Below are 24,658 nucleotides of genomic sequence, written 5' to 3' on the forward strand. Positions count from 1 at the left end.
TGCGCCACGGCATTGCTGGCGACGATGACAGCGACACCAACAACTTCCAAACCACCGCCGACCAAGTGAAGACAAACAAAAAGAACTCGGATGAAAAATGTTTCTTTAGTAGAGAGAAAAAGGGGGAGAAGATGGAGAAACGTGTGCCGCGGTGGCGCGTGTTCGCACGGCGCTGGCGAGGGCAGAAAAGGCGGCAGAAGGGCGGAGGGGCGGGAAGGATAGAGGAGGGGGGAGGAAGCACACACACACACACGCATCCGCGCGTTACCCCCCTCCCTTCTCCCTCGCACAAGCACAAACACACACACACGTGCGGTCCCTATGTTGTTGTTGCTGTTTTCGAATCTGCCACTTCACCCCTGCCAAGACACTGTAATAGTAGGTCAACAAGTGTGCACCGAGCAGCACTTGCTGGCATTCAACATGGCTTGCTACTCGCGGCGGGCACGCTTGTGCGAAGGCAGCTGCGATGCACCGCCTTTTTGCCGTCCTTGAAAAGCCATCGCCATCTCAGTCTCATCGGCGTCGTCGTCGCTGTCATCAAAGTTCATGGCGCGGCGCACCACAGCGGAGAAGAAGGCGCGAAGCCCCTCCCCTAGTCCGTTACCACTGCCGAGAGCGTACCGCTGGGGCTGGTTCGTGGGGTTTAAAGTGCCTTCTCTGCTGTTCCGAGAGTCGTCACCGCTATCGGAGTCAGAGACATCGTCATCACCATCGCTGTCCTCGGGCTCAGGCCCCAGCATCTTCGCTAGTCGGTGCATTCCTCCCTGAGTCTGAACTGCACCCTGCTCCATGCCCACGTCCTCCACAAGCTCTTCCCCCAACTCAGAGCAAGATGTAGACGAGACCCAGACGGTAATCTCACGCGGCGACGCTGCCGCCGAGGTGGAGTCCAGGGTATGCGCATGCTTTCGCTCAGCGGCTTGGGGCAGCACAGAATGCGAGGGAGTCTCTTCGCTCTCGCCCTCGCTATCGTCACGTTGACGGCGACGGCCGGCAACGTGACCAGCGTCGACGTCTTCGCTCGGTCTATCGGCCTGGGTGTTAGTCGCCTCGCTCGCGCTCGCTTTGCCGGCCGCGACCATCGCTGCCTTGCTGTGCGAGTGGGCCGCGGGCGCCGTGTTCACGGGCTCCGCCTCTGACGTAGTCTCTAAACCGACCAGCGCGCGGGTGCCCTCATCGTTCCCCTCTGCTGCCGACGACTCCTGCTCAGGCGCCGGTGGCTCCTCGCTTGGCTCACCGTCTTTTCCGCAGTGCTCGCCGGTGTCCAGCTCCCGCTCGCTCCCGGACGTGCCACCAGCGAAGGCTGTTGCGGTGGCGCGGAGGGCCTCACCAGCTGCTTGCTGCTCCTGCAAGAGCGTTTCGAGCATCTCAATGAACGCGGCAGACGCGCGCGGCAGGGCGGTCGGTGGCGCAGCGCCGGATGACGCCCTCGCAGGCGGCTGAGTAACTCGATGCGCCCGATAGTCGCCAATCGAACCCGACATCCGGCGCTGATCGCTGACATCCCCTTCGCCGCCCTCGCCTGGCAATGCGTGCAGTTCCTCGCTGTTGTCATCGCACACCCGCTCATGCGGCAGATAATGTTCGCCTCGGTCATCCGCTTCACCACCGTATTCCTCGGCATCCGCCGCTGCCGCGGCGCGTTCGCTGTGGCGCCTCTCTTCGTCCTCTAACCGCTGCTTCAGCACCTCCAGCAGCTGATTACGCACCCTCTCATAGGTCTGCAGGGCGGCATCCAATGGAAGCTTCACGCGCTCGTGGAGCACTTGGTCCATCTGCAGCACCTCCCCAGCCCACTCGTCCAGTTGAGCCACATAACGAAGAAGCGCCGCGCACCGGTCAGCAAGGTCGTCTGCAGCAGGATCATACACGTCCATCGCACTCTGCTCTTGTTGAAGCAGCTCCGCCTCCTTGGAGCGCCGGGTACGCAGCGTGCAGAGTCGAGTGAGCATTGTGGCGAGCCCCTCACGGCAGCACTCGTACAGCTGGACAAGAGCGTAGCGGGTAGGAGTGGCGATAACGGAGACGGTGGTGGGCGGTGCCGTTAGGAGTGATTGCGCGGCTCCGCTTGACCGCCTTCGCATCCCCTCCGCTGAGCTCGAGGAATGGAGACCATCACCGCTGACACGGGACGTGCAACTTGCTGTGGTGACCGTTGCACCTTCCGCGGTTGTCGTCACGGCAGCTGGCAAGGAGGTCACCAAGGCTGGCGGTGTGGCAGATGCGAAGACCGGGACTTGCACGCGAAGAACAAAGGACTCTGGCGTCTCTGTGGTCGTCACAGTGCCTTTAGAGCTGTCCGACTCATCGCCGTCATTGCCGTGCGTGCCTCCGGCCGCTTCACCAAAATGATTCGCACGGCGGTTCGCGAAAAGGCTCGCGCTGTCTTTCCCGCCTCGACTCACCGCCGCCACCCGGAGCGGTGGCGGGAAGAGCGACGTGCACCACCTGATCGAGGCGCCAGAGACGGGGCTGTCATCGCGCGCGTCGAGAGGCGACACACGGTCCATTCGGGTCAGGGGAGTCGACGACTCCAACGCCGTCCAGTCATGTCGCGCCACCTCGGAACGCGTGCAGAGGAGCTCGTCCGTGAGATGGTCGACGACCATCATGCCACGAGAGCGCAGTCGGTCGGCAAGAAGACGGCAGGCGGCTAGTCCGGCCCGCACCACATCGCCCCCCTGCCGTTGTCGCGCCCTCGATCGGCCGTCTCTATGGGCACCCCAGCCAACCTTCTCTGAGCCTTCAGCGTAGCGTGCCTCATCGCCGTTTTCGCGCATTTCCCCGTCCTCCTCGTCCAGCCGCGCGCAGAGCTCATCCAACGCCGACAGCGGTGAGCCCTCCACCACGTAGCGGCGCTGGAGCTCGCGATGCTGCTCCTCCATCTCTGTAAGCTCCTCATGCAACTTCGCCAAGAGAGCGATGCGGTGACGAGCCTCGTCGAAGTCTTGCAGGACACGCTGCGTGCCCCCGCCCCCGCCGCCACTGCTGCTGCTGGCGACCGCGTCGCCCAGTTGTGTGCCAGCAGCGGTTGAAGTCAACGCACTAGCGAGAGCATAAACACCCGAGGGCCGTCGGCTTCCACCTCGCGAGTCGCCTTCCGCCGCCGCCCCACGCCACGACCGTAACAACTCCATGATGTGTGCCTCCATCTCCTCCTGTGCGGTAAAGAAGGCTTCATCCGTCTCGACAAGAGAGTCGAGAGCGATGAGCTCCTCGCACAACTCCTGCGTGCGCTCCGGCAGGTTCGCGAGGGTACGCAGGGGTGACAGGGCTTGTTGGTCATCCTCGCTGTCCCTCTCCTCCGCCGACGTCTCACAACCCCGATTTGTGCGCGGCTGAGATAAACCAAGAGTAGCGCGACCCCGCACAGGGGAGGTGCGATGATCGTTTCGCGAGCGTGCGGCACGCACACCAGGCTCAGCCGCACCGGCGACTGTCGACGCCTTCATGGATGATGACGATGGATAGCGAGATTTCGCACCGCCCTCCGGCAGTGGCTTTGGTGTCACGGACGGTTCGACTGGGCTGGTGCGGTTTGCAGCGGCCTGGAGGCGAGGGAGATATGCCTCGAGCCCCTTCATGTTCGCGTCGTATGGGTATGCTGGTGCCGCCGCGGACCGCATTGTGGTGGTCGTGGTATTCATCGTCGTGGTCGCCTTTCCCCGCTGCGAGGAGAGCGACGCCACAGATGTTGAAGGCATCGTCAGCCCCTTCTGCAGCAACGAGCTCACAGAGGGGGAGATAGGGCGGTGCGGCAGACGCGCCGGTGTGGAGCGCGTTGTTGTCATAGTGGACGTCGCCGACCCCTTGGCACCGGAGGCGGCGTTCGGAGCCGGTGCACTCATGTTGGTAAAACGGCTAGCACCAGACTCTTTTTTGGGCATTTGGTCCAAAGCAACAGCTGAGAAATAGTGGAGAAGGGGAGGTGGCAAGGCTTTTAAAGGTGTAGCTCCGCCGAGACGCGCGCGTGTGTGCAGGGGCCGATGTGTGGGTAGACTCTGCGTGCGTGCGTGTCTGAGGTTAGGGTGTACAAGCTTCTTTGGTGTCTGTCCTTTCTTGCGTGCAGCGAGCGGTGTCCGTGATGCGCGGTTCACGACGAATCAAACTGAAGAGCAGAGAAAGATGGAAAAAGCAAGAGAGCGAGAGCGACGGCACAACGAGGCCACGACCGCGGTGCCGACGCACGAGGAGACACGATAACGGAAAAGGATACAAAGGATGAGAAGAGACGGGGGAAATGACGCCCTACCTCACCCACCCTTCTCTACTCGCGGCGACAACGCCTTACTTGGACGACTTATGTCTGCTGCTGCGGCGGTGGTGGTGGTGGTGGTGGTGGCGGCTACTCTCTTATGTTGGTGGGTGCGTCGAGAGCATGGGAGAAGGTGGCCCGGCGAGTTTCGGCGCCAAGAGAAGAGCAAGGGACAAGAACAGTGGCGAGGCATCCGTGGTGATGACGGGCGTTGTGGGGCGATAAAAGGGACGCGGAGACGCACACGATCGGAGAACGAGAAAGGAAAGACACACGTGAAGGGTGGAGAGATGCAGTGACAGAGGTGCGAGAAGTTGCAGTCAAGGGCTACGCCTGTGCGTGCATGTTTACGCCCATGTCTCCATTCGTCGGATGAGCACTCAAGCAGGAGAGGCACAGTCAGCGATGTCCGACACGGCACAGGGATACAGTGAGGACGAGGCGGCCGTTTCGCGCCGCCAGAAACGCACATCCCCCTCCCCCCCCCACACACACGCTCCCCTCTTTCGACCGCAGTCACGAAGGCAGTCGATAGGTCTTCGCTTTTTACGTTATTTTGGCCCCCTTTTGGTTGGGTGGGAGGGTGAGAGGCATCGACGCAGACGGAACAGTGTACACGACCTGAAGCAACGAGCGTGCCTCGCCTTCGCTATCTGTCAAGTGCGACGCCGGCTCATCAGATAAACACGAAACACACACACACACGTCCATCCCGGCTGCTAAGAGCCATCCTCCGCCACGTGCGAGGTGTTGGGCGGTGCGCCTCTTCTCGTAAACAGGCAGAGGGGGAGAGGGTCGACATAGTGAGAAGTAGGCGAAGAGGGAATGGCCCCGTTTCCGCTGGCGCCGCCACACGCACCAGTGCGCACGCGCAATAACACGTGTGCACACTCAAGCGACCTCGCTCGTTTCTTGTGCCGCCGCCGCCGCCGCCCTCCCCACCACCCCATCTCCCTTACCTCATCTTCCATGACCCAAGCCTTTCTCCCTCCCTCGCTCCGTTATTTTCTCATATGGGCCTTCTCTCTGTCTGTGTGTGTGTGTTCCCTCAGCACCTGAGACCTAGCCACGCTTCGGGGCAGAACTTCGAAACAAGAAATAGGGGGGAACCTCGCGTAGAGGCGTGATGGTGTGCCTGTCCGTGGTCCGCGAACGACTGTTTGCCGTCGACGTCCCACCACCACCACCACCAGGAGCAGCAGAGGAGAGTAATGGCGTATATTATTCATTTTTTTGAAAAAAAAAAATCAGCGAGACCGGCGATAACGACGACGAAGAAATATATAATCGAAGCTGCACACTTCTCGCCACGGCAGGCCCACTCCTGACGTCCCAGGGAGAGTGCCGGAATTCTCTGAGGCTGTGGTGCGACATGGGGAGGGGGGGAGGAGGAGGCTGCTGATTGTACGAGGGACGAGGTAAAAGGGGGGGCTGGAGGTATCCCCCCATCGGACGTACACACACACACGCACGCGCGCAGGCACGCACGCAGGCACATGCGGAAAAAGGACCGGAAGAGGGAGTGGGGTGTTGCACAAGTGAGCGGGGGAGAAGGCGGCCCACCACGACAACGACGGAGAGGCGGCGAAAGACAAGGGAGTCTCACGCCAACGCAGGACACACAGAGAGAGATAGAGGAGGGGCTCGACGCCGCGGGTCATGGCACAGACAGCACCGGTCGTGAGGGGAAAAGGCGGGGGAGTCGATTCGGGCACCGACTCCGTCCCCCTCCCAAAAAAAAAGAAGGTGCGAAGTGAAAAGTAAACGGCATCAAATGTATAGAAAAGACAGTGACAGCGCGTCTGAGTCGGCGGGTGTGTCCCAGCTCTGCGGCATGTCCGCCGCGAAGCTGAGGGAAACGAGAGGAGAGAGATATAGACGACGACCCCGAAGGCACAAACATGATCAAGAAACATTTTCTGGGTCACAGCAGCACAGCCAGGAGCACTTCCTCCCCCCTCCCCCTCCCCCTCCACTGCCACTACCACTGGCAGAAGCCGGCCAAGTGTGAGCGGCACCCCGGCAGTGCACCGTGTCCCACCATACACATCACCAAAGAATTTCTACCGCGGCTAAAGATAATGAGTAGGAGAGAAAGAATAGTCAGGACCTAGAAAGAAGGGTGAGCAAGAATCATTGATAGGTAGCACTCGACCCGCGCAGCCGCCGCAAGCGAGGCCATGGCCGTAGTGTAGTAGATTGTGCGCGGTGGAACGTGCTGCTCTTCGGGAGGGGGAGGGGGGTGCGTGCGCACATGTGTATTGGTGCGGGTGGCTTTGGCATGCGTGACGCGCGTCCTTGCTGCAACAAGTTGGATCCAACGCGCGCTCGCTTCCGGCGTTTTGCCTCCCCCACACACCTGAGGCAGCGGAACAGCCGTCCGAGAAACACCCTGCCAGCACGCACACGCACACACGCACACATTTAGGAGGAAACAAAATACGCAATGCAGAGAGAGAGAGAGGGGGGAGAGATCGGCGGCACAACGCGCCCTCACACCAGCCACCATCGACCGAGTCGCCGGCAATGAACATGCGAGCGGTGACGTGCAGGCGAGCAAGCCAGAGAGTTCGGAGGGACAAGAGAACGACCAGAGAAGAAACAAAAAAAGAAAAGCGGCGAGTCGGAGACGCATGCCCAAGGGAGAAAAAAAAACAACGAAGCCCACACGCCCGCCCACATTCGGGATCTGAAAAGGGAGAGAGAGCGCGTGAGAGAGAGAGGAAGCGGCGGGGAGGGGGGAGTTGTACTCCGCCACCTCATGCGTGTACGGATATCTACGTGTCCATGTGGATGACATAGCGCAGGATGACTGGTGAAGAAGCCAATGAATGTGGGAAAAGACCGGCAACAGACCAAACCAAAACACGAGACAAAGTGGACGCGTATTCGATAAGCGCACACACGCACACACACACGCACAAAGCGGAAGGGCGAAAAAGAAGAATGGGAAAGTGAGAGCGGGCGACTTTATAAAAGGGCGGGGGCGGGCGGGGGGCAATCTCATCTCCGTTGGCGTCCGCGCCCCCTCCCCTCCACCTCCCTCTGCACCGCATCGTTGCGCGTGCGCGTGTGCCCACACAAAGACGCACACACCTCTTTAGGTGTTACGGTAGTATGTCTGTGTGTGGGGGGGGAGGGGAGGGGAGGGGGCGTTCATGCTGTTTTGTTGGTACTGTTTTCTTCGTTTTCTTGTACCGCTTGTGTGAAGAGAGCGGAACAGGCACATGGGCCGACACATGTGCCGGGGAAGAAAACGGCAACCACACGGTAACGGGAGCAGAGGCAGCGTGAAGAAAAAAAAAAATGATCGAGAGGTTTGGATGATGAGGGGCGGGCACACGAGAAAATAAAAAAAAATATTTTTTTTTATCCAAGACGGCAGCGGAGAACTTGAAAGCAGCTATGGTGATGGTGGTGGGGGGCGTCCCCCGCCACACGGAGTACAAGACGAAATGCGCGCTCGACAGTGGAGGCGCCGTACGCGGCAGTGGAAAGAGAAGGCGACGGTATTTATAAACGGGCGCAGCCTCACGCGACGCGGGTGATGTACCAGCGAACCTTAAAAACAAAAAGTACTCTAACAACAGGGTTTGAACATGCGTCAGAAAATGAGAGCGAGCAGGCACACAAACGTCGAAACCGTGGCACGGGCAGCGACGGCGACAGCGAACTATATTTAAAAAAAGAAGAGGAGAGGAGGAGAGGTCCAGGCTACTACGCGCGCCGCACCCGCCCGCCCTCCCCTCCCCCCCCCCCACACACGCACAGAGAGAAAAAAAATACGATCGGTGGTGGGTATGGAAAAAAAGATGTGACATATTGCATCCAATGACAGCGGAGTATACGAGAAGACAAAAACGAAAGCCAGCAAGGTAAAGCACGGCGATATGGGCTTCACATGTATACGTGTGCGGCCGCGGCCTCTTTCGAACAACGACCACAACAAAGGACAAAAAGGAATACGTGAAGCGTGACAGGCGCGGCAAAACAGGCAGAAGAGCGGTGTGGAGAGGAGCCCAGCGGGTCTGCAGATGAAGAGATAATATATACACACATACGCACACGTGCGCACGTAATTCGGAGGAAAAACAAGGGAAGGAGAGGCAGTGAGGGCAGGGGTTAGACTGGCCGTCGACGTGCACCGAAGATGTCCGTCGAGAGGGAAGAGGGAAGAGGGAAGAGGAGGAGGGTGGTGGAGTCTACACGAGGATGGAGCAGCGGCGTTCATGGAGGGTAGAAAAAGAAACGAAAACAGTGGTGTGGTGGTTGCAGAGGGGGGAAGGGGGCCAGAGTCACCAGACACGCCCGCACACGCACACGTAATGTGCCCCGTACGTTTCATGCACGCGGCGATCTTAACGGCACATGAAAAGAAGAGAGCCCAGTCGGGAATACGACGGAGTGGACGCACGCGCCCACCAGTTGCGTGTAAAGGAGCGTGTCGCACATCAACATGCCCGCGGGTGTGCATATCTGTATGAATGCTCGCGCGCCTACCTGTGCGCAGGCGCATCCCCACAGAAACTCTGGGTAGCTCAGCCAACTCGTCCCCGACAAAGCCTTGTGTGGCAGAATGTGCGGCTGCCCCCACAGTACCTTTTCCGATTTTTTCTTTTCTTGACAGTCCGGCGCGCGTGATGGCTGCGCTCTCTACCGCCATACACGCACACGCGCGTGCCCCGCCTTACGTTGACGACTGCTGTGCACCGACGCGGCCTATCCCGACATCTCCTGCGCTGCAGCCAGCAATGCCGCCTCATACGACAGGGATGAGCCCAGGAAGCTCACAGACGCGCGAGACCGTGGCGCGCCAGGCGGCAGCGGCACGGAAGCCGCAGCCTCGCCTCTGCTTGGCCGCCGCTGGGACTCCGCCAACCCTGACTTTTCAAAGATGGCACTGTCCTCCACGTCCTTCCTCTCTACAGGTGATACCACGGCGACCGCATCCTGGTCGTCTTCAGCGGGCTCAGAGCGAGTCGACATCAACGCGTGTACCTCAGGCTGTGTCGCCGTCCCCCGCCTGAACCCCATGCAGGGCAATGGAGTGCTTATCAGTCGTCGGAAGAGAGCCGGCGACGGCGGTGCCTCCCCGGCGACGGCAATCGTTGTAGCAGCAGCAGAACACGCGCTGCTCTTGGCATCGTCGAGAAGAACAGCCTCGCCAGAAAGCAGCTGCTGTTCTGGCCACGGGGCCTCCTGTGGCAGTCGCCATGCAGAGGCATCCTCGCACAGCCCCTCTGCCTGACTGTGGTGTTTTGCAACGATATGCCCCTCCACCTGTCGCCGCAGCTCTTCGCGCCCGGCGGCTGTCTGCTCCGCCCACACCTCTTGCCGCTGCATGGCACGCATGGCGCTGTCGCACTCGGCGGCGAGGCACGCGCGCAGATGCTGCGGAGCTGCGGCAAGGGAGCCTTGAGCATTGCCATCAGAGAAGGATGGAAGAAACCAGGAGAGGTCCTCACCTCGCGCGCCCGTCGCCGGCGCTGTGAGCAGTCGGTGCGACAAAGGCATCCCAGATGCCACCACCACGGCGGGCGCCGTAGCCGCGACCTCCCCGTTGCCCTTGCCCCTGTCGTTCTGCATTTCGCTGACCACCGCGGAGAAGAGAGCGCATGACGGGCAGGGCGGTGGCTTCGACGGTGTGGACAGCAGTGCCGCCTCAGCAGCACTGGCGTTTACAGAGGAGTCATCCCTGTTCGAGAAACTGGATGCGCATCGCATCAGAGCGGAGGCGCTTCGACACCGTTGCGTGGCGTTCAGCGAAGGTGACGCGTAAGGTGTGGCACTAGCCATGGTCATGGCGGCTGCGGCGGCGGCAGCTGCACTGGAGAAGGCGGCGGCTCGATTGGTGTTGGATCGCATTAGTGGCGTGTCAGCCGTTGCTGTAGCGCTCCCCTCGCTGCTCTCGCCACCATCCTCCGTGAGGCAAAAAGAGCTCAGCATGGTCCTGCGGGAGACGTATGATGAGTGGCGACGTCCTGCACGGAGCACCACCGGCATGTCTGACCCTGCTGTGCACCCTGTCGACAGCAGCCTGCAGGCCACCGTACTCGGTGGCGCACTTTGAGACTGGTGGCGCTGCACAGCCTTCTGTCCCGTGCCTCCCCGTGCCGGGCAGCACGCCACAATGGTAGGACTTGGCGACGAAGACTGATGCGTGAAAGGACTAACTGCCAGCGATGACGACGGGATACTCATACTGCAGCCGTAGCTGGGGCTCAGGTTGTCCTGGTTCTCCTTGGTCAACGGGTGAGAGGACGGCACAGCAGGGGTTTCGAACTCGGGGGACGGTGGGGGCGACGGCACACTTGCACGCCTGGCAGACGACCTGGTAGAGGCTAGGGCCCCTGCTGTCGCGGGCACAGACAAAGCGCGAGCACGCACGACGGCATCTTCGGCATCAGAAATAGCAGCGGCGTCGACCTGACGAGGAGCTGGAGGCAGCAGATTGGCAGTCCGAGACTCCGCTGGAGCACTCAGCGCACCCTCTGACAGCCATGGCAGTGTGTGCATGCGCCGATGGTGAGGCCCTAAACCTCCGTGAGCCGGGCCATTGGAAGGCTGCCGTTCACCGTCTGGAACGTTGTGCATGTCGCGCAACCTCGAAGTATCTGCGTCCAACGAGTGAGACGGCGCTGGCGGTGTGGCGGTGTGCTCGGACAGCAGATCCTCGCTGCTGCCGCCACCGTTTCCGTGAGATCCTTGCGGTGCAACAAGCATGTGTGCTGAGGCAAGTGCCAACTTGCGTGGTCGTCGTGGCGGCAGCGTGGGAGACGTGGATGCCGCATGCGACGTAACGGCGGAGGGCAGAGAGACGAAGACGCGGTGTTGAGCCGCACTGACGGAATCATGAGCATCAGACATGCACGTTGGGGCATTCCAAGTGACGGTTCTGGCCACGGACGAAGCTGTCACCGGTGCGGCGGCCGGCGTGCCGGCAAGCGGCCCTTCACGTTCCATAGTAAACGACTTCGGCAAGAGCGGTGATAGCGGTAGTGTTGCGCCGCTGCTTTCCTGCGAAGCGGACGCGGGCCCTGCCACGGCTGCTGAGGGGGCGTTGGACGGCTGCATCCGTCGCAAAGAGCTTGCCTGTTCAGCCTCGACACAATACGAAGTAAAACTGGGGAAAAAAGAAACAGAAAACGTGCACCGCGTTGAGGAGTACGGCGGGGCGCGGGGGGGGGGGGCACAAACACTTCGGAAATCGAAGTCTGCAAAAAGGTTGCGGGTACACCGCAGCAGCCACGCCAGCACAACCGAAGACCCAACCCAACAAGCGGCAGCTTCCGTTTTACGTCTGCCTCTCTGTCTCTCTGCCTGTCGCCGTCAGAATGGAATCTCGTTCGCCTGACCACTCCCTTTTTCTTTATTGTCTGATGTCCTCGTCCACTTTCACGGTGTCTCGCGATGCGACGGGGTAATACTGCGGATGCGCGGGAACATAAGCGCTGGAGCCGTAGCCAGTAGTGGCCCCCAGGTGAGGCGAGGAGGCGGGGGGGGGGGGGGGGTGGAGGGAAGAAAGTGGCGGAAAACAAGCAAAAGAAACACAACCGCGCGAAGTCTCACGGACGTACAGTCAAGAAGAAGCGCAGCTGCGAGAGAAGTACAGTGGCAAAAAAAAAAAATTTTTCGTCTTCTTCTTCTGGTTGTTGTTGATGTTCACTGATCACTCGATGCCGCCTGTGTCGCTCCTTGCACTTCCTTGTCTTCTGCTGCCTTTCGTCTGTATGTCGTGCCTGTGACCCTCCAAAAAAGATAGAAACCGCCCCCTCCCCCTCTCCCTTCCGTGGGTACTCCAGCCTTGTTGTGCCCCTTGTCCTGCGCGCCGGTTTTCGTTTTCCTCTTAGTGGGAAGCTTCGTGCTTGCTCGTCGTTCCGCCCAAGGGGGAGGTCAGTTCAGTTCCTAGCTCTTGCCTGCCTTGCCGCTGGCAACTGAGTGGCTTGTTGACCCTCCTTGCCTGCCCTCACCTTCGTGACGTGCCTGACGGTGTCCTTGTTTCGTCCCTGTGTGCCCTCGTGGCTATGCGAATCCTCGATGTCGATAACACAGGAGAGGGAGGGCCGTAGGAGGGGCAGCGCACGAGCGCGCGGAGAGGACTCGGGAGGCGAACAGCGAAGTGACTCCACCCAACGACACACGCACACCCCAGACCGAATAGAAAGTATTAAAAAGTGCGAGAGCCCAGACGCAGTCAATGTGCTCGGAAAACGGGAAAAAAAGCGGGGGAAAACCAAGGAGAGAACAGTCGCGCCAGCGGGGGATGGGGGAGGGGGAAGAAGGACCACCGCACAACCACGATGGTATGCAGGACGAAACACCAAACGAAACGGAGGTGTCCGCGAAGAAACGAAACAGACACGCGCACGCGCGCCACACACATGCAGAAGGGTCAGACACGCACGCGCATCCCAGCTGGGAGAGGGAGAGGGAAAGAGAGACGCGTGCGCTCGAGGATACCGCGCGCACGCACGCACGCACCCACAAACGACGCGGGAAGCAGAAAAATAGCCGCAGCAGAAGCAAAGCAGAGAAAAAAATACGCACGAGGGGGGAAGTCCTCACACACACGTGCCCAACCTGTGCACGCCCGACACGCACACAGGCGGAAAAGCAATGAACGGCGCAGCCTCGCCCGAGAAAGAGAAGCCACAAACAACCAGGCAAGGAACGACAGAAGCAAAATAAAAGAAGGGTAGCACACAAAAGAAAAAAGGCGAAACTATTCGATGCCACAAACTGCTGATGACGCACGCAACCACATGCGCACCCAGAGAAGACAGAAAATGTGAACAGTCCCTGGTCAGAGCGTCAGCCTCGCATAAAAGAGTTCCGTCACTTTTGTCTCCCCCTTTCCTATTCTGTTTCGTTGCACTGTTGCCGCTGCTCTTGCCGGTGATGTGGTCAGAGAATGTTTGTGTCGGCACACACAACTGGAAAGAGAGGGGACGGATCGAGATACCGCCGCACACGCGCAGGACCACAGCAGCACGCAAACACGAAAGGCAGCGCGGCAACAAGATCCAAGACCAGGGGACGTCAAGGAAAAAGCAGAAGAGTCAAGAAAGACGGGAGCGACAGAAAGCGGGAGCCTAAGAGAAATGGGAGGGGGTGCGGGTGGAAGAGAAGAGCGGCGGGGGAGTGGGGGGGGGGGGATGCGCCTCACTTTCTGTTCGAACAGTCAGAGCCAGCAAGGATGCCTGGCTGATTCGAGATTCCCTTCTGAGTGTTTTCGTATCTGGGTGTGGGTGTCCCTTGTGCTCGTAGGCTAGAGTGCACGTTAGGCGGACAAAAACGCCGATAACCTGCGTACCTGCCTTGCCTCCACTGCCCTTCTCTGCTGCTGCGGTGGCCCTAATCGCGTGCTCACGCGCCCACCGCCGCCTCGCCAGCGAGAAAGGTAGACGCCCGTGTGAGAGCTGACTGATGTGCGGTTGTAGGCGGGGGCGTGTAAGATACTTCGTTGCCCAACACGGTAAAAACACGCGCCCTCTACCTCTCTTTCTGTCCGTTTCTTTGTTTTTTGATGGAAGAGCTAGATCCCAGCTTGAATTCCGCTGCTGTTGCGGTGGCAGCGATCGATGTGCGTCGTCCTACAGAGTTCACCGTCGTCTACTTCCCTCTCCCGTTTTTTTTCTTTTCTTCTCGGCAGCTACGACCTCTCTTCTGCGTTCTGCTGGCGGTGCGGCGTGCCGTCGATCCCGTTTCGCCTCCTCCTCTTGTGTCGCTGTGAGCTTTCCGTGCTTGAGCGGGACACGTCACCTTTTGCTGCTGTTGCTGTGTCTCCGCCTCGGTGACGCCAGCTGGGCTTCGCTCCTTGAAGTGGACGCTCACACACACACACAAGCAAGAAAGCACCAGCGAAAGACTGAGAGGTCCAACGGATGGAGTGGGGGGTGGGGGTATGATGGGAAAGAATGAGAGCAAAACGGTGAAAAAAGACAAGAGGAGGAGGAGGAGTTGGAGGTGCAGTCCCTCCGCGTACGCCCGCCTGCGTTCCTTTTGTTTTGCTATTTCCTCGTGCTGATGCGCGTTCTGCTGATGTGGGGCTTCTCTCCGTCCCCTCGTCAACTGCTTTTTTTTTCGGTTGAAGTCTGTTCGGTGGCTGTGGTTGTAGCGGGTCCTAAGTGCCGGAGTTTCTCTGTTGGATCGTTCGTGTGTGTGCCAACTCGCCTCGCCGTGCTCGGTGTTACCTGCGTCCGTGAGGAGAAGCGCCGGCACGCACGGTGTGTACGCCAAGGAATATGCTCATGGGAGCGGGGAGGAGGAGAGGAGGACAGGTGAGGAGGGCCATCACCATGTACACAGAAAAACCGGTGAAGAGAAGGGGTAAGGTGCGGGGACAGAGAGAGAACGAGGCGTGATGCGAGCGCCTGCTTTTTTTTCTTCCCCACGCATCTTTGTTTACTCCCCGCCCTCCCTCCCTTCCACGGCCTGTCTGGTCTGTACACGTGCGGAGGAGCAACGGCGTCCTCCTCATCACCTCGCCCATTCGACGAACGGGCGGAGACAGAGTGAGCCAGAGAAAGAGCAGGATACTCGTGCATGCACGTCGGGTGGTAGACGGAAGGTTTCTTCGCTTTTTTGTTATTGTTGTTGTTTTGTCTTTTCCTTTTTTGCGCACGCTGAATATAATTCTCGGCCGCTTCTCATCCACATGGCTACCTGAAGATGTGCCTCCCCTCGTGATTGCTTGTCTTCCTGCCGCTCATGTAGCCGACTCGCTTGCACGTATCCGTTTGGCGGTGGTCTGCGATGAGGCCATCTCGCTCTCATGTCCCCCTCCCTCCCACCCTCCTCGCCGTCGCCCCAGCGAGAAAGCAAAACCAGGATATGACGCCCTCGACGACGCACACACGGACACGCGTACGCGAGAGAGGCGGGCGCACGCTCGTCTGAAGGTCGCACAACACAAGAAGGGGCTAAGAGAGCGAGAAGCAGCACACACACACACACACGCAAGGGCACACCTTGCACTTGTGCATGCACATAGGCACCCCCAAACACGAAAAAAAAAAGAGACTGGCCTACACGAGCGCACGCAAGACATGACTCGGTGCAAGCTCCCGGTAGTTCAAAGGCAGCGGACAAGACTCGGCAATGTATCGACAAAAAAAAACGAAAAAAAGAAGAGCGCGTCACAGAGATCAGCGGTGTCCCTCTCTCGCCCGAGGCGCTCCCGTTCCGCCACCCCCCCCCGCGCTCCTTGTTGCTGTGTGTGTGCGTGTGTACGTGCGTGCGTGTGTGCGAGACATGCATACACGAAGCTCAAAAAAAAAGGACGCAACAGTGGACGTGGTACACAGGTGAAGAACAGACACACACACACACACAGAGCGAGAGAGAGGGGGGGAGGTGAGCTGTAAGGAACAGAAGAAGAGAAAAAGGAAAGATGACCTCTCTGTGGGTGGGAGGGGGTATGCGCCGTGTATGCCAAGTGACGCCCCCCCCCCACCCACCCCACCCCATAGCCAAAGACAGACAGACAGACAGACAGAGAGAGAGAGAGAGACCACCATGAAAAAAGGGGGAAAAAAGGAGAGAAGCAGCCGTGGCACGAGAAAGACGGGAGACGAAGAAACCCCCAAAAAAAAAAAATCAGAGCGCACATCAGCACGGAGGAAAAGGGGGTAGGGGGAGAGAGGAGCAGTAAAAGTAAAAGACGGCCAGAGAGAGAGCGAGCGAGCGAGTGAGCGAGTGAGTGACTCATGTGCGTCATGCTGAGCAATACGGAGTCCCAAATATATATATAAAAGGAGAGCGTGCAGTAGACGATACAAGAACCGGTACACACAGGCACACACACACACGCGCGCATAGGCAGAGACAAGCATACTCGCGTTCTGTCAAAACAAGGATGGCGCATGCTCCACAAGGTATCTCCGTATTGCCTTTTTTCCCCCGTCTGTATGCCTGCCTGCCTGCCTGCCTGCATGCATGTGTGTGTGTGTGTGTGTACATATAGAAGCGCATGTGCGTGTTGGTCATCGCGCAAGGCGACAACAAAAAAGAAAACAGAGTGACGGAGGTAAAGCGCAGTGGTGGCGGGTGATTGGGGGAGGGGGAGGGGGAAGTGCAGAAGGCCTGCCTCCGAGTTCTTCCCCTGTTGTCACCCGAAAATAGAAAAGGATAGAAGAATCAAAAAAGCGAAGTTTGATGTTGATAACAAGAGAAGAACAGAGAGAGATGTATCGACCCTCTGTGCGTGTCTGCGTGGGTGCGTGTGTGTGGGGGGAGGGGGAAGGAGGCGGTCAGGATGGTATACCTCCTGCACCATCCATATTATAGAGCCCACGGTGGCCCAGGCGCACGTACGAAGCCGCTGCGCATCGCGACCTGTGTTATACGGTGACGGCGACAACGAGCCGGCATGCCATCACGCATCTCTTTGTAGAGCGTGAGGAAAAGTGACGAAGAAAGGGAAAAACGAATCGGGTGGCTGTGGAAAGAACGATGGCTGAGACGGACCAGAGGGACGCACCCCCTTCCCCTAATCCTTTGCCTGCCTCGGCGCCCTCGCGCTCTTCCCGCGCCGCAGCAGAGCACGCACATACAGCTTCACAAGAAGATGGCGTACGGAAGCCCCACGATGAAGCAGAAAAAAAAAAGAAAGAAAAAAGGTGACGCGTAACACCCCGAAGACAAGACTCGGAAGTAGAACACAGAAACACAAGAGGAGCCCATGTGAGCTTGTACTAAAAAGGCATTGCCGCTGGCGAGATGTAAAACAGCAAGAGGAAGAGTGCCAGCATTGGCACCACACCCACACGCGCACGCCGGGGACGAGCAAAGAAAACAAGGGAAGCGAGGACACCCTGAAAAAAAAAAGAAACGAAAAACTGACGAGGGAGGGAGAGGGAGAGGGAGAGAGAACGCACACACGCGCGGGGGAAGCAGTGAAGGCACAAAATCCACGCGGGAACACAACACTGGCAAACAAAGAGCCAAGAACCAGCGCATCCATCGATCTGTATGAGTATATACATACACATATACACATATATATACATATATACTTGGGAAGTGAGGAGGCGGGGATGGACATCAACAGTAAGGCGGTACGAAGAGAGAGGGAAGCAGAAGGGCATGATGATTGCCTTCCGCGCTTCTCTCTGCTTTTGGGGGGGCTTTTGTAGCATTTTGTTCGCCTGCTCGATGCCATGTGCAGCGACGCCTACATACCCGCACACGCGCACACGCTTACTTCTCCGTTCACCGCTTTGCGTGCTCGAGGTAACGGGACAACACCATTGCCACGAGCCGGAGGCAGTGAACAAAGGGCAAGGAGGGAGGGGGTTCGGTGATGGCACGGACGAGCAGTGGCAAGCATACACGCGAAAAAAAAGAGCGAGAGAGCTCCATGTGTATGGGTAAGGATGTACGCGGGCGCATGGCAGTTGCTGCCTTTAGCCTTGATGGTTGTATGTATGTATGCGTGTGTGTGTGTGTGTGTGTGTGTGGGTGTGTCGTCCCTTACCGTTTTCCTTTCCGTCCTGGACGTCCTTTATGCCGGCGCATTTGTTCGACAAGAATTGGTGTGGTGGCGGCAACGTCCAAAGTCGTGTGGAGAAATCGAAGGAATCGCAGATGCGCGCACGCAGGATGGGGCGTTACACTCTTGTTCTCCTCCTCGGCGAGGATAGGAGGAGGGTCCACTGCCGCGGACGAAATGCGGTGTAGACCACAAAATATGGAGATATAGATCGATAAACAGAAAACCAGAAAGCATGCCATACGCGAAGGGAGATGTTGCGACAGGAAGTGCCGTACTGTCCGTTCGCTGGCCCTTTTTTTTATCTGTGTGTGTGTGTGTGTGTGTCTATGTTTTGACGTCACGTGTATAACGCCTTGTGGTTGCCAGCACACGCCCTTCGTCGCGCGCTCAGCGTTTGCTTCGTCGTCGTCACAGAGTTTTATGCGGTTGCACATGTTGACGTGCACGCGATCACGAGGAGAGGGAGAGGGAGAGGGAGAGAGAGATATAGTCTCTCTTGACACCTCCTGCTCAGCGACGCCTCGAAAGACATCAAACACGCGCAAGCACACGGAAAAGCAAAAAAAAAAACGAAAAACAAACAAACAAACAGAAAAGGGGGAAAATAAAAAAGAAGAGCACAGGAGCGTGGCGAGCGCATCCGTCGTCCCGGGCAGAAAGGCGCACAAATAATAATAATAAAATAATTATACTTATAATCAAAGGAACAAGCAAGGGAGAGGGGGGAGGAGGGGGGGGGCGAGAGAAAGGCGCGCACACACACACACACGACGCAACCAACAACGACAAAAGGGGGGTGGGGGCAGCAGCAGCAGCAGCAGAAGACGAAAAAAAAAAGAAATGTAGGCCAACACACATACACGACGCAACGAACATAGAAGAGAGACAAGGAAAAGGGGTGGGGGTGGGGCGTACACGAGATCGACTGTACCAGCCAAAAGAGATGGGAAAAAAAAGTAAACAAAGAAGAGTCGACGGGAGATGCCACCAGCGCGTCGCCATCGCACACGGTAACGAGAATATATATATATATATACTGGAACAGAACACCAATGAGGCCCCCTCCGCCCTGCCCCGACAAAAAGAAAGGGGGTGGGGTGGACGACGAACAACATATAAAAATAAATAAATAATACTAATAAACAGAAAATCTACGAGAGGTCAGAAATTAAAACGAAAAAACACCGTCGGCTCCTTCACAAACAGAACGTCATGCGACCGAGCAACATCCGCTCCGCCCCACCTGGTTATAGGGCCACACATACAGTCTCGCACGCAGGCGGGAGATGGAGGGGTGGGAAGGGGGAGGGGGGAGGATGTATGCAACGGAGCAGAGAAGGCTGGAACGGTGCAGCAACGCGGAGAACACACGAGACAGTTTCGGTACATGGACAAGGAACGGAAGAGGATACAAGCGTGCGCGAAAAAAAAAGGCAGACGAAACCAGAAAGAGCACGAGAGAGAGAGGCAGTGTAGGTGTAGGGGGTGTGCGTATTGTGTGCGTGGCAGAGAGGGAGGGAGAGAGAGAGATGCGCAGTAGCTATTCGTCAGGCTGGTACGTGCTTGTTGTACGCTGCGCGTGTGCTTCTCCTAAGAAGAGAGAAAAAAAAGGGGGACAACACAAATGAAAGAGGCAAGAGAAGTGCCAGTTGTGGCGGAGAAGCAAACCACGCCGGTGCCTCGATTCAAACAACAAAAATAGGGTGAGAGAAAGAAAGACCAACCGAGAAAGCCTGGGGAGTGGAGAGAGGATGAGGCGTCCGCCACCCACGGTGTAAGCACAGGCATGTCCAGCATCCAGATGGAAAGTGCTGAAACGGCAAAGAAGAAATAACCAGGAAGGCGCACCATGTCTAAGATACATGCGTGTGTGCAAAACACACAAAGTGGAGGGAGTACGCAGGACAGGAACGTAAGAAAAAAAAAAACGTCAAACTAAAATAGATGGGATAGGGAGGGAGGGGCAAGGCTCAGAGATGGAGAGCACGCGCGGACACGTAAGCTTGACTTCCAGCAACGGAAAACACATACCTGACGGTATGCTCCAGATGAGAATCAGCAGACATAGCACTGTCCATAGGTGCACGGAAGTCCATGTACATGGGTCGCATAAAAAAAAATAGCCATGCGTAGAAAATGCCACCCATGTCCCGAGGTCCATGCACACCAATATGCCTCCGCAGAAACATAACGACGCAGACAGAGCCGCATCACACGAGCACAGCAGAGATTCTGTGAGCGGCGGATGCATGCGGTAGAAAGAAATACCAGAGAGGGGGGAAGAAAAAAAGGCGCGAGATTGTTGTCCTACGAAATGACAAGAGAGGCGATATATATTTTTTTAAACTCGGAGACGCGAAAAAAAAGGGAGAACAAGACTAGGAAACATCAACCAGACGAAAGCAAACAACAAACAAAACGACACGAAGGCCACGTTTGAAAATATACACACATACATATACATATATATATAGCATCTAACAAATACAATAAATAGGGGGTGGGGGGTACAAGGGAATAGACCAAGAGTAGGAGGACGTGTCCGTGTAGGTGGACAAATGGAAAGAAGGGGGGGGAGGGGAATTCGCGCCGTGTTTCACGAAAAAAAAAACAAGCGGTCCGCGCCACCTCCCGCGCGATCACTCCTGCCTCTGTTATTGTGAAACAAGCAGTAATCATTTACGAAAAATAAAAGAGAGAAGCGTTTCCTTGCTTGTGAACTTATGTGGTGGTGGTGGTGGTGGATGGGCACGCGGGGCTGCCTCGCTCACCGTCCCCTTAGCGTCCTTTTGTGCCATGCCGAGCCCTCGTGAAACGAGGGAAGGGAGGTGGGCAGGTACACACGGCAAGGACCGTGATATTACTGCACCAGCACGCGTCCATGACCACATCATGCGACAAACACGAAGACGAAGGCAGAATAAACGAATAAAATAAAGGCGGGAACCCCACGCCTCCGCTCTCCGTGAGACTGATTCTCAGCGAAGAGCAGTGTGAAGGAGCAGGCTGAAAGGTAACGGCGCACACGCACAAGAGGGAGAAGGAGGCAGTCGCCAACGCTAAAAGGGGAAGAAAAAAACGAAGATACAACGAATCCGTCCGCAGTAAAGGGGAAAGAAACAGAAGCAAGGGCAGCGAGCCAGATGACAGAGGAGCATCTGGCAGGGATGCCAAGCATGACGAGCAAGATAGGGGGAGAGAGAAGGCGACAGCATGCGAAGGAACGACAACGAGAGCCGTGAAAACGGTCCCTTTTCCGGATGCGCCCCCGATTCTATGAAGGTGACTAAAAATTCGAAGCAATACACAAAAAAAAAAAGAAATAGACCAAAGATGCGGTATTCTCTGTTGTTATTTGGTAGAGCGCGCCAGAGCCGCCTCAATTCGGAAAACGCAATAACATGAGCGGAGGGAGCTGCGGGAGAAGAGATGCAGGTGACCGGACAAAACGTGCACGAGCGAAGGAAAAATGAGGAGGACGGCGCATGTGTGCCTGCACGAATGTACCTCGTTCCCAGTGGTGGCCACTTCCAAGAGAGAGGGAAGAAGAAGGGGGCTAGAAATCAGTTGCGCGTGCTCCCGACGTCCCCCCCCCTCTGCCCCCTCTCTCGCGTTTTTTTTCCTGTAGAGCTGACATTCCTTGTGGCATCCGTTTCGTGTCTTCACTGCTTCTCCAATGCTCGTCGGAGCGAAAGGGGGGCGCCTGCTGCGCTGTGCCTCTTCGCGCCCTTGACAAGAGATGCATCACGATTGATTAAAAAGGCCCCTGTAGCACAACGTCCTATATCCACCACAGTTCCTGTCGCTCCCTGCTTAACCCTCGCTTTGGCTGAGCCATTGTTGGGCGCACGCCATTTTTTTTCTCCCGCTCTCGGGCTGTCCTATCGCGATCTCGTCAGCGTTTCATACGCCCATCGATCGACTCACGCGTCAAGCAGGAAAAGAAAGAAGAGAAAAAAAGTTCAACACACGCCGGTCATCATCCCCACCGCCCACATCACAGCGGAGGCGAAGACCTCCTCCTCCTTCTCGGCGCGAAGCACAGATGCCACGGAGGAGAACGGAAAGGGCGAAGTAAGTTGCGGCGAAGTCGGGGAAGGGGCATCGGGAGGGACATCAAGAGTGCCGGAAGGAAACAGCCACGCGTCACTATCCTCGCCGTCGTCATCCAGGCTGCTCTCCGTACCCCATCTAGCAACGCCAGCAGCAGCCACCAGCTTTACTGAATCCCGCGTCGGAAGGGAGCTGATGCCACGCGCTAACCATACACCGTCGTCGCCGCGTTGCTCAACGGCGCGCTCGAAGTGCGCGTAGCACCGCGCGAGACGCCACACATCACACGACTGCCGCGCGGCCACCTCCTCTGCTGCGGGAGCCAGACGTGATGGAGCCCGAGTGATGTACGCGACGGACGCAGGGCTAACAGAGGTGTCATCGGGCAGTGGTGGCAGCGTCAGGCACAGCATTGACGGCACACGTAACGTAGTCGAGCCTGTGGTAAGCGACGGTGGGACTGCAGAGAGGTGCGCAGACACGGAGGCGAGCCATGTCCCAGGGAAGGACAGTGACGCGCGTTCGAGATCTGCCCAAGAGCGCATCGCCAGCACCTTCGTCGGCCCCGGCGCTGGAGTGCACGTCAAAAAAGAAGGTGGCGGCAACATGTAGAGTACAGGGTTCGTGAACGAGGAAGGGCGGCGTTGATGGATCGCACAGTTCTTCGACACCGCCGACCCGCTCGCCAGCAGCCTTGGCAGCACCTGGACAGAGTGCTCCTCTGATCGTGCGGAAACGCACGAGCACAGCGTGAGCATCGCCGGTCTGGACCAAAGGGCCGACCTCCACAACGCTGTCGAAGGTGAGGCGTCCATGGCTGAGCTGCCGAGCAGCCACGCAGTCACCGGCAACGGGTGCATCGACCATTGTGTGTGCTGCGTGCGCCTGTTCGCGGTTGAGGCCTGCAGAGTCGGCTCTTCCGTCAAGGCACTCCGTCGCTGGTCGGCATCCTCCTTTACAGCCACTGTGATGTCCTTCATGTCGCACGTGTCGTCATGATGCGCGATAGGCACGTCGTATTCCACGCCGCACGGCACCTCCTCTATCAAAGATGGAAGCGCAACAGGTGGGTACAGCTCCAGCGGCGGCAGCCGCCCCGCATCTGCAGCGCCGTCTTCTGTAGAAGTCGCGGAGTGTGGCGGGCCCGTTCGGGACGGGGCGCACCGCATGATCAAAGATACAAGCAATGTCATCTTAGACCCGACGGTCGTCCCACCGGTGGTGGCGCAGTTCGTCGCCTCTTCCGTCGCCCTTTCCTGTGCTTCGCTCGCGTAGCTGCTAACAGTCGAGGAATCGGTGCTCACAGCAGCGTCGACGCTCTTGCTCGGCAGAAGAGTCGTCTCGCTGTCAAGCACGTAGCTACCTTCCAGACCATCTCGGTTGTCGCTGCTGGGTTTCGAGTGCGATAAGCTCAAGGACTGCGGAGAGGCTAAACAGGCGTTTACTGTTCGACTTGTCACACCCGAATCCGTCGACGGTGCCCCTGCTCTCCTCACAGTCGACGCCTGCGCTGTTACCCATGTGGACAACAGCGAGCTGCTTTTTGGCCCAGCCTCTGGATCGGTCGCTGTCACCGGAGTTGTAGCGATGGCCTCGTCCGCCGCAGCCACCACGACTGTCGGCACCATGACCTCGACGCTTGAAAAGCAGCCTGCAGGGTCCCTGCGTGACGACGACGGGAACGACGATGGCTGTCGCTGCTTCCGCTTACTGTCGCCCGCCTCGTCTTTCGTGATATCACTGCCCATCGACGTATGGAGGAGGCACTCGAGCCGAAGCTCACACGCGGAGCGCGACTTCCGCACCGTCTTTTCACGCGCCGACGGCACGCACTCCATGCATGGGCTGTAGAGGGCCGCGTCCTTGGCACTTGTACTAGCACCGTCGCCCGAGAGAGACGTACGCGAGCCGCTCGTCGCAGCAGTGCCGCTGAAGGCCTGGACATTTTCGTCGATCTCCGTCAGGAAAAACGGATCTAGGAGACCCCCCAAACAAGGCTCTTGATGCTCCTGGTGCTGGTGAGGACGTGGGTACGACTGCGAAAGCTCCCCTTGAACGGCGCCTCCGCCTGCCCTTGCCGCTGTGCGTGTCGCCGACGGGCGCGGAGACAGCATCCTCGCAGTGTCCGCCATCATCCTCGACGCTCCTGCGACGGCAGCTGCAGCGGTGCCACCGGTGACGTCGCACAGGTGGGCGGGCGGGTGCACCGGAGAGTATGAGGTGGTCGTGGAAACCGGACTCCCACAGCTCGGCGTTGCGCCTCCGACTATTTTTCGGTGTCGTTGTGCTCACAAAAGGAGAAGTGACGCGTCGAAGCAGCTCAGAAGAAGAAGAGGCACACACGCGTGATGACAACCTCTCTGTGAACTTATTCGTCGCCACCGCTCGGCTGAGCGTGTGTCTCGGGATGGGAAGAGAGGAGGGCGTGATATCGACCGTGCCAAGACAGTGCCACTCACTGGACCACACACATGCACAGACACAGGCAGACAGACAAGGTCTCAGCTCGGGAGAAACGCATATATATATAGATGGATATAGATATCAAAAGACGCACGCGTATGGGATGGAGAAAACGGGAGCACTGGAAGCGCACGCGCACACACGCCACTACAACGCTGCTCACAAGAAGAAAGGCGTCCGTCTTCCACCACCGCACACACACACGCACACACCTCTCTCGCCTCCTTTCGCGTCCCCTCCTCGACTGGAGAGAGAGAGGGAGGGAGGGGGGTTTTGAGCAGAGGGCGGCGCTATCGCAAAGCGGGCGCACAAAAAAAGGCGAAAAAGGGGGGAAAGGGCCACACAGACACACACACACACACACACACACAGTCGCATACACGGGTGGC

General features: G+C 58.0%; 3 protein-coding genes across 3 annotated transcripts; all 3 read right to left on the reverse strand.

The window, feature by feature from the left end:
- Nucleotides 1–431: 431 nt before the first annotated feature.
- Nucleotides 432–3,707, reverse strand: LMXM_12_0450 (hypothetical protein, unknown function; the record flags this gene model as incomplete). The annotated part of the gene is made up of 1 exon (XM_003873101.1): nt 432–3,707. The coding sequence occupies one exon, from the start codon at nt 3,705–3,707 to the stop codon at nt 432–434; it is 3,276 nt and encodes a 1,091-aa protein (XP_003873150.1).
- A 5,270-nt stretch (nt 3,708–8,977) lies between these two features.
- LMXM_12_0460 (hypothetical protein, unknown function) lies at nt 8,978–11,332 on the reverse strand (the record flags this gene model as incomplete). Its single annotated transcript, XM_003873102.1, has 1 exon — nt 8,978–11,332. One exon carries the CDS (start codon nt 11,330–11,332, stop codon nt 8,978–8,980), a length of 2,355 nt encoding a protein of 784 aa, XP_003873151.1.
- Nucleotides 11,333–21,715: 10,383 nt separating this feature from the next.
- Nucleotides 21,716–23,941, reverse strand: LMXM_12_0470 (hypothetical protein, unknown function; the record flags this gene model as incomplete). The annotated part of the gene is made up of 1 exon (XM_003873103.1): nt 21,716–23,941. The coding sequence occupies one exon, from the start codon at nt 23,939–23,941 to the stop codon at nt 21,716–21,718; it is 2,226 nt and encodes a 741-aa protein (XP_003873152.1).
- Between the last annotated feature and the right edge of the window lie 717 nt (nt 23,942–24,658).

Source organism: Leishmania mexicana, chromosome 12 (assembly GCF_000234665.1).
Source record: "Leishmania mexicana MHOM/GT/2001/U1103 complete genome, chromosome 12".
NCBI classification, from domain to species: Eukaryota; Euglenozoa; class Kinetoplastea; order Trypanosomatida; family Trypanosomatidae; genus Leishmania; species Leishmania mexicana.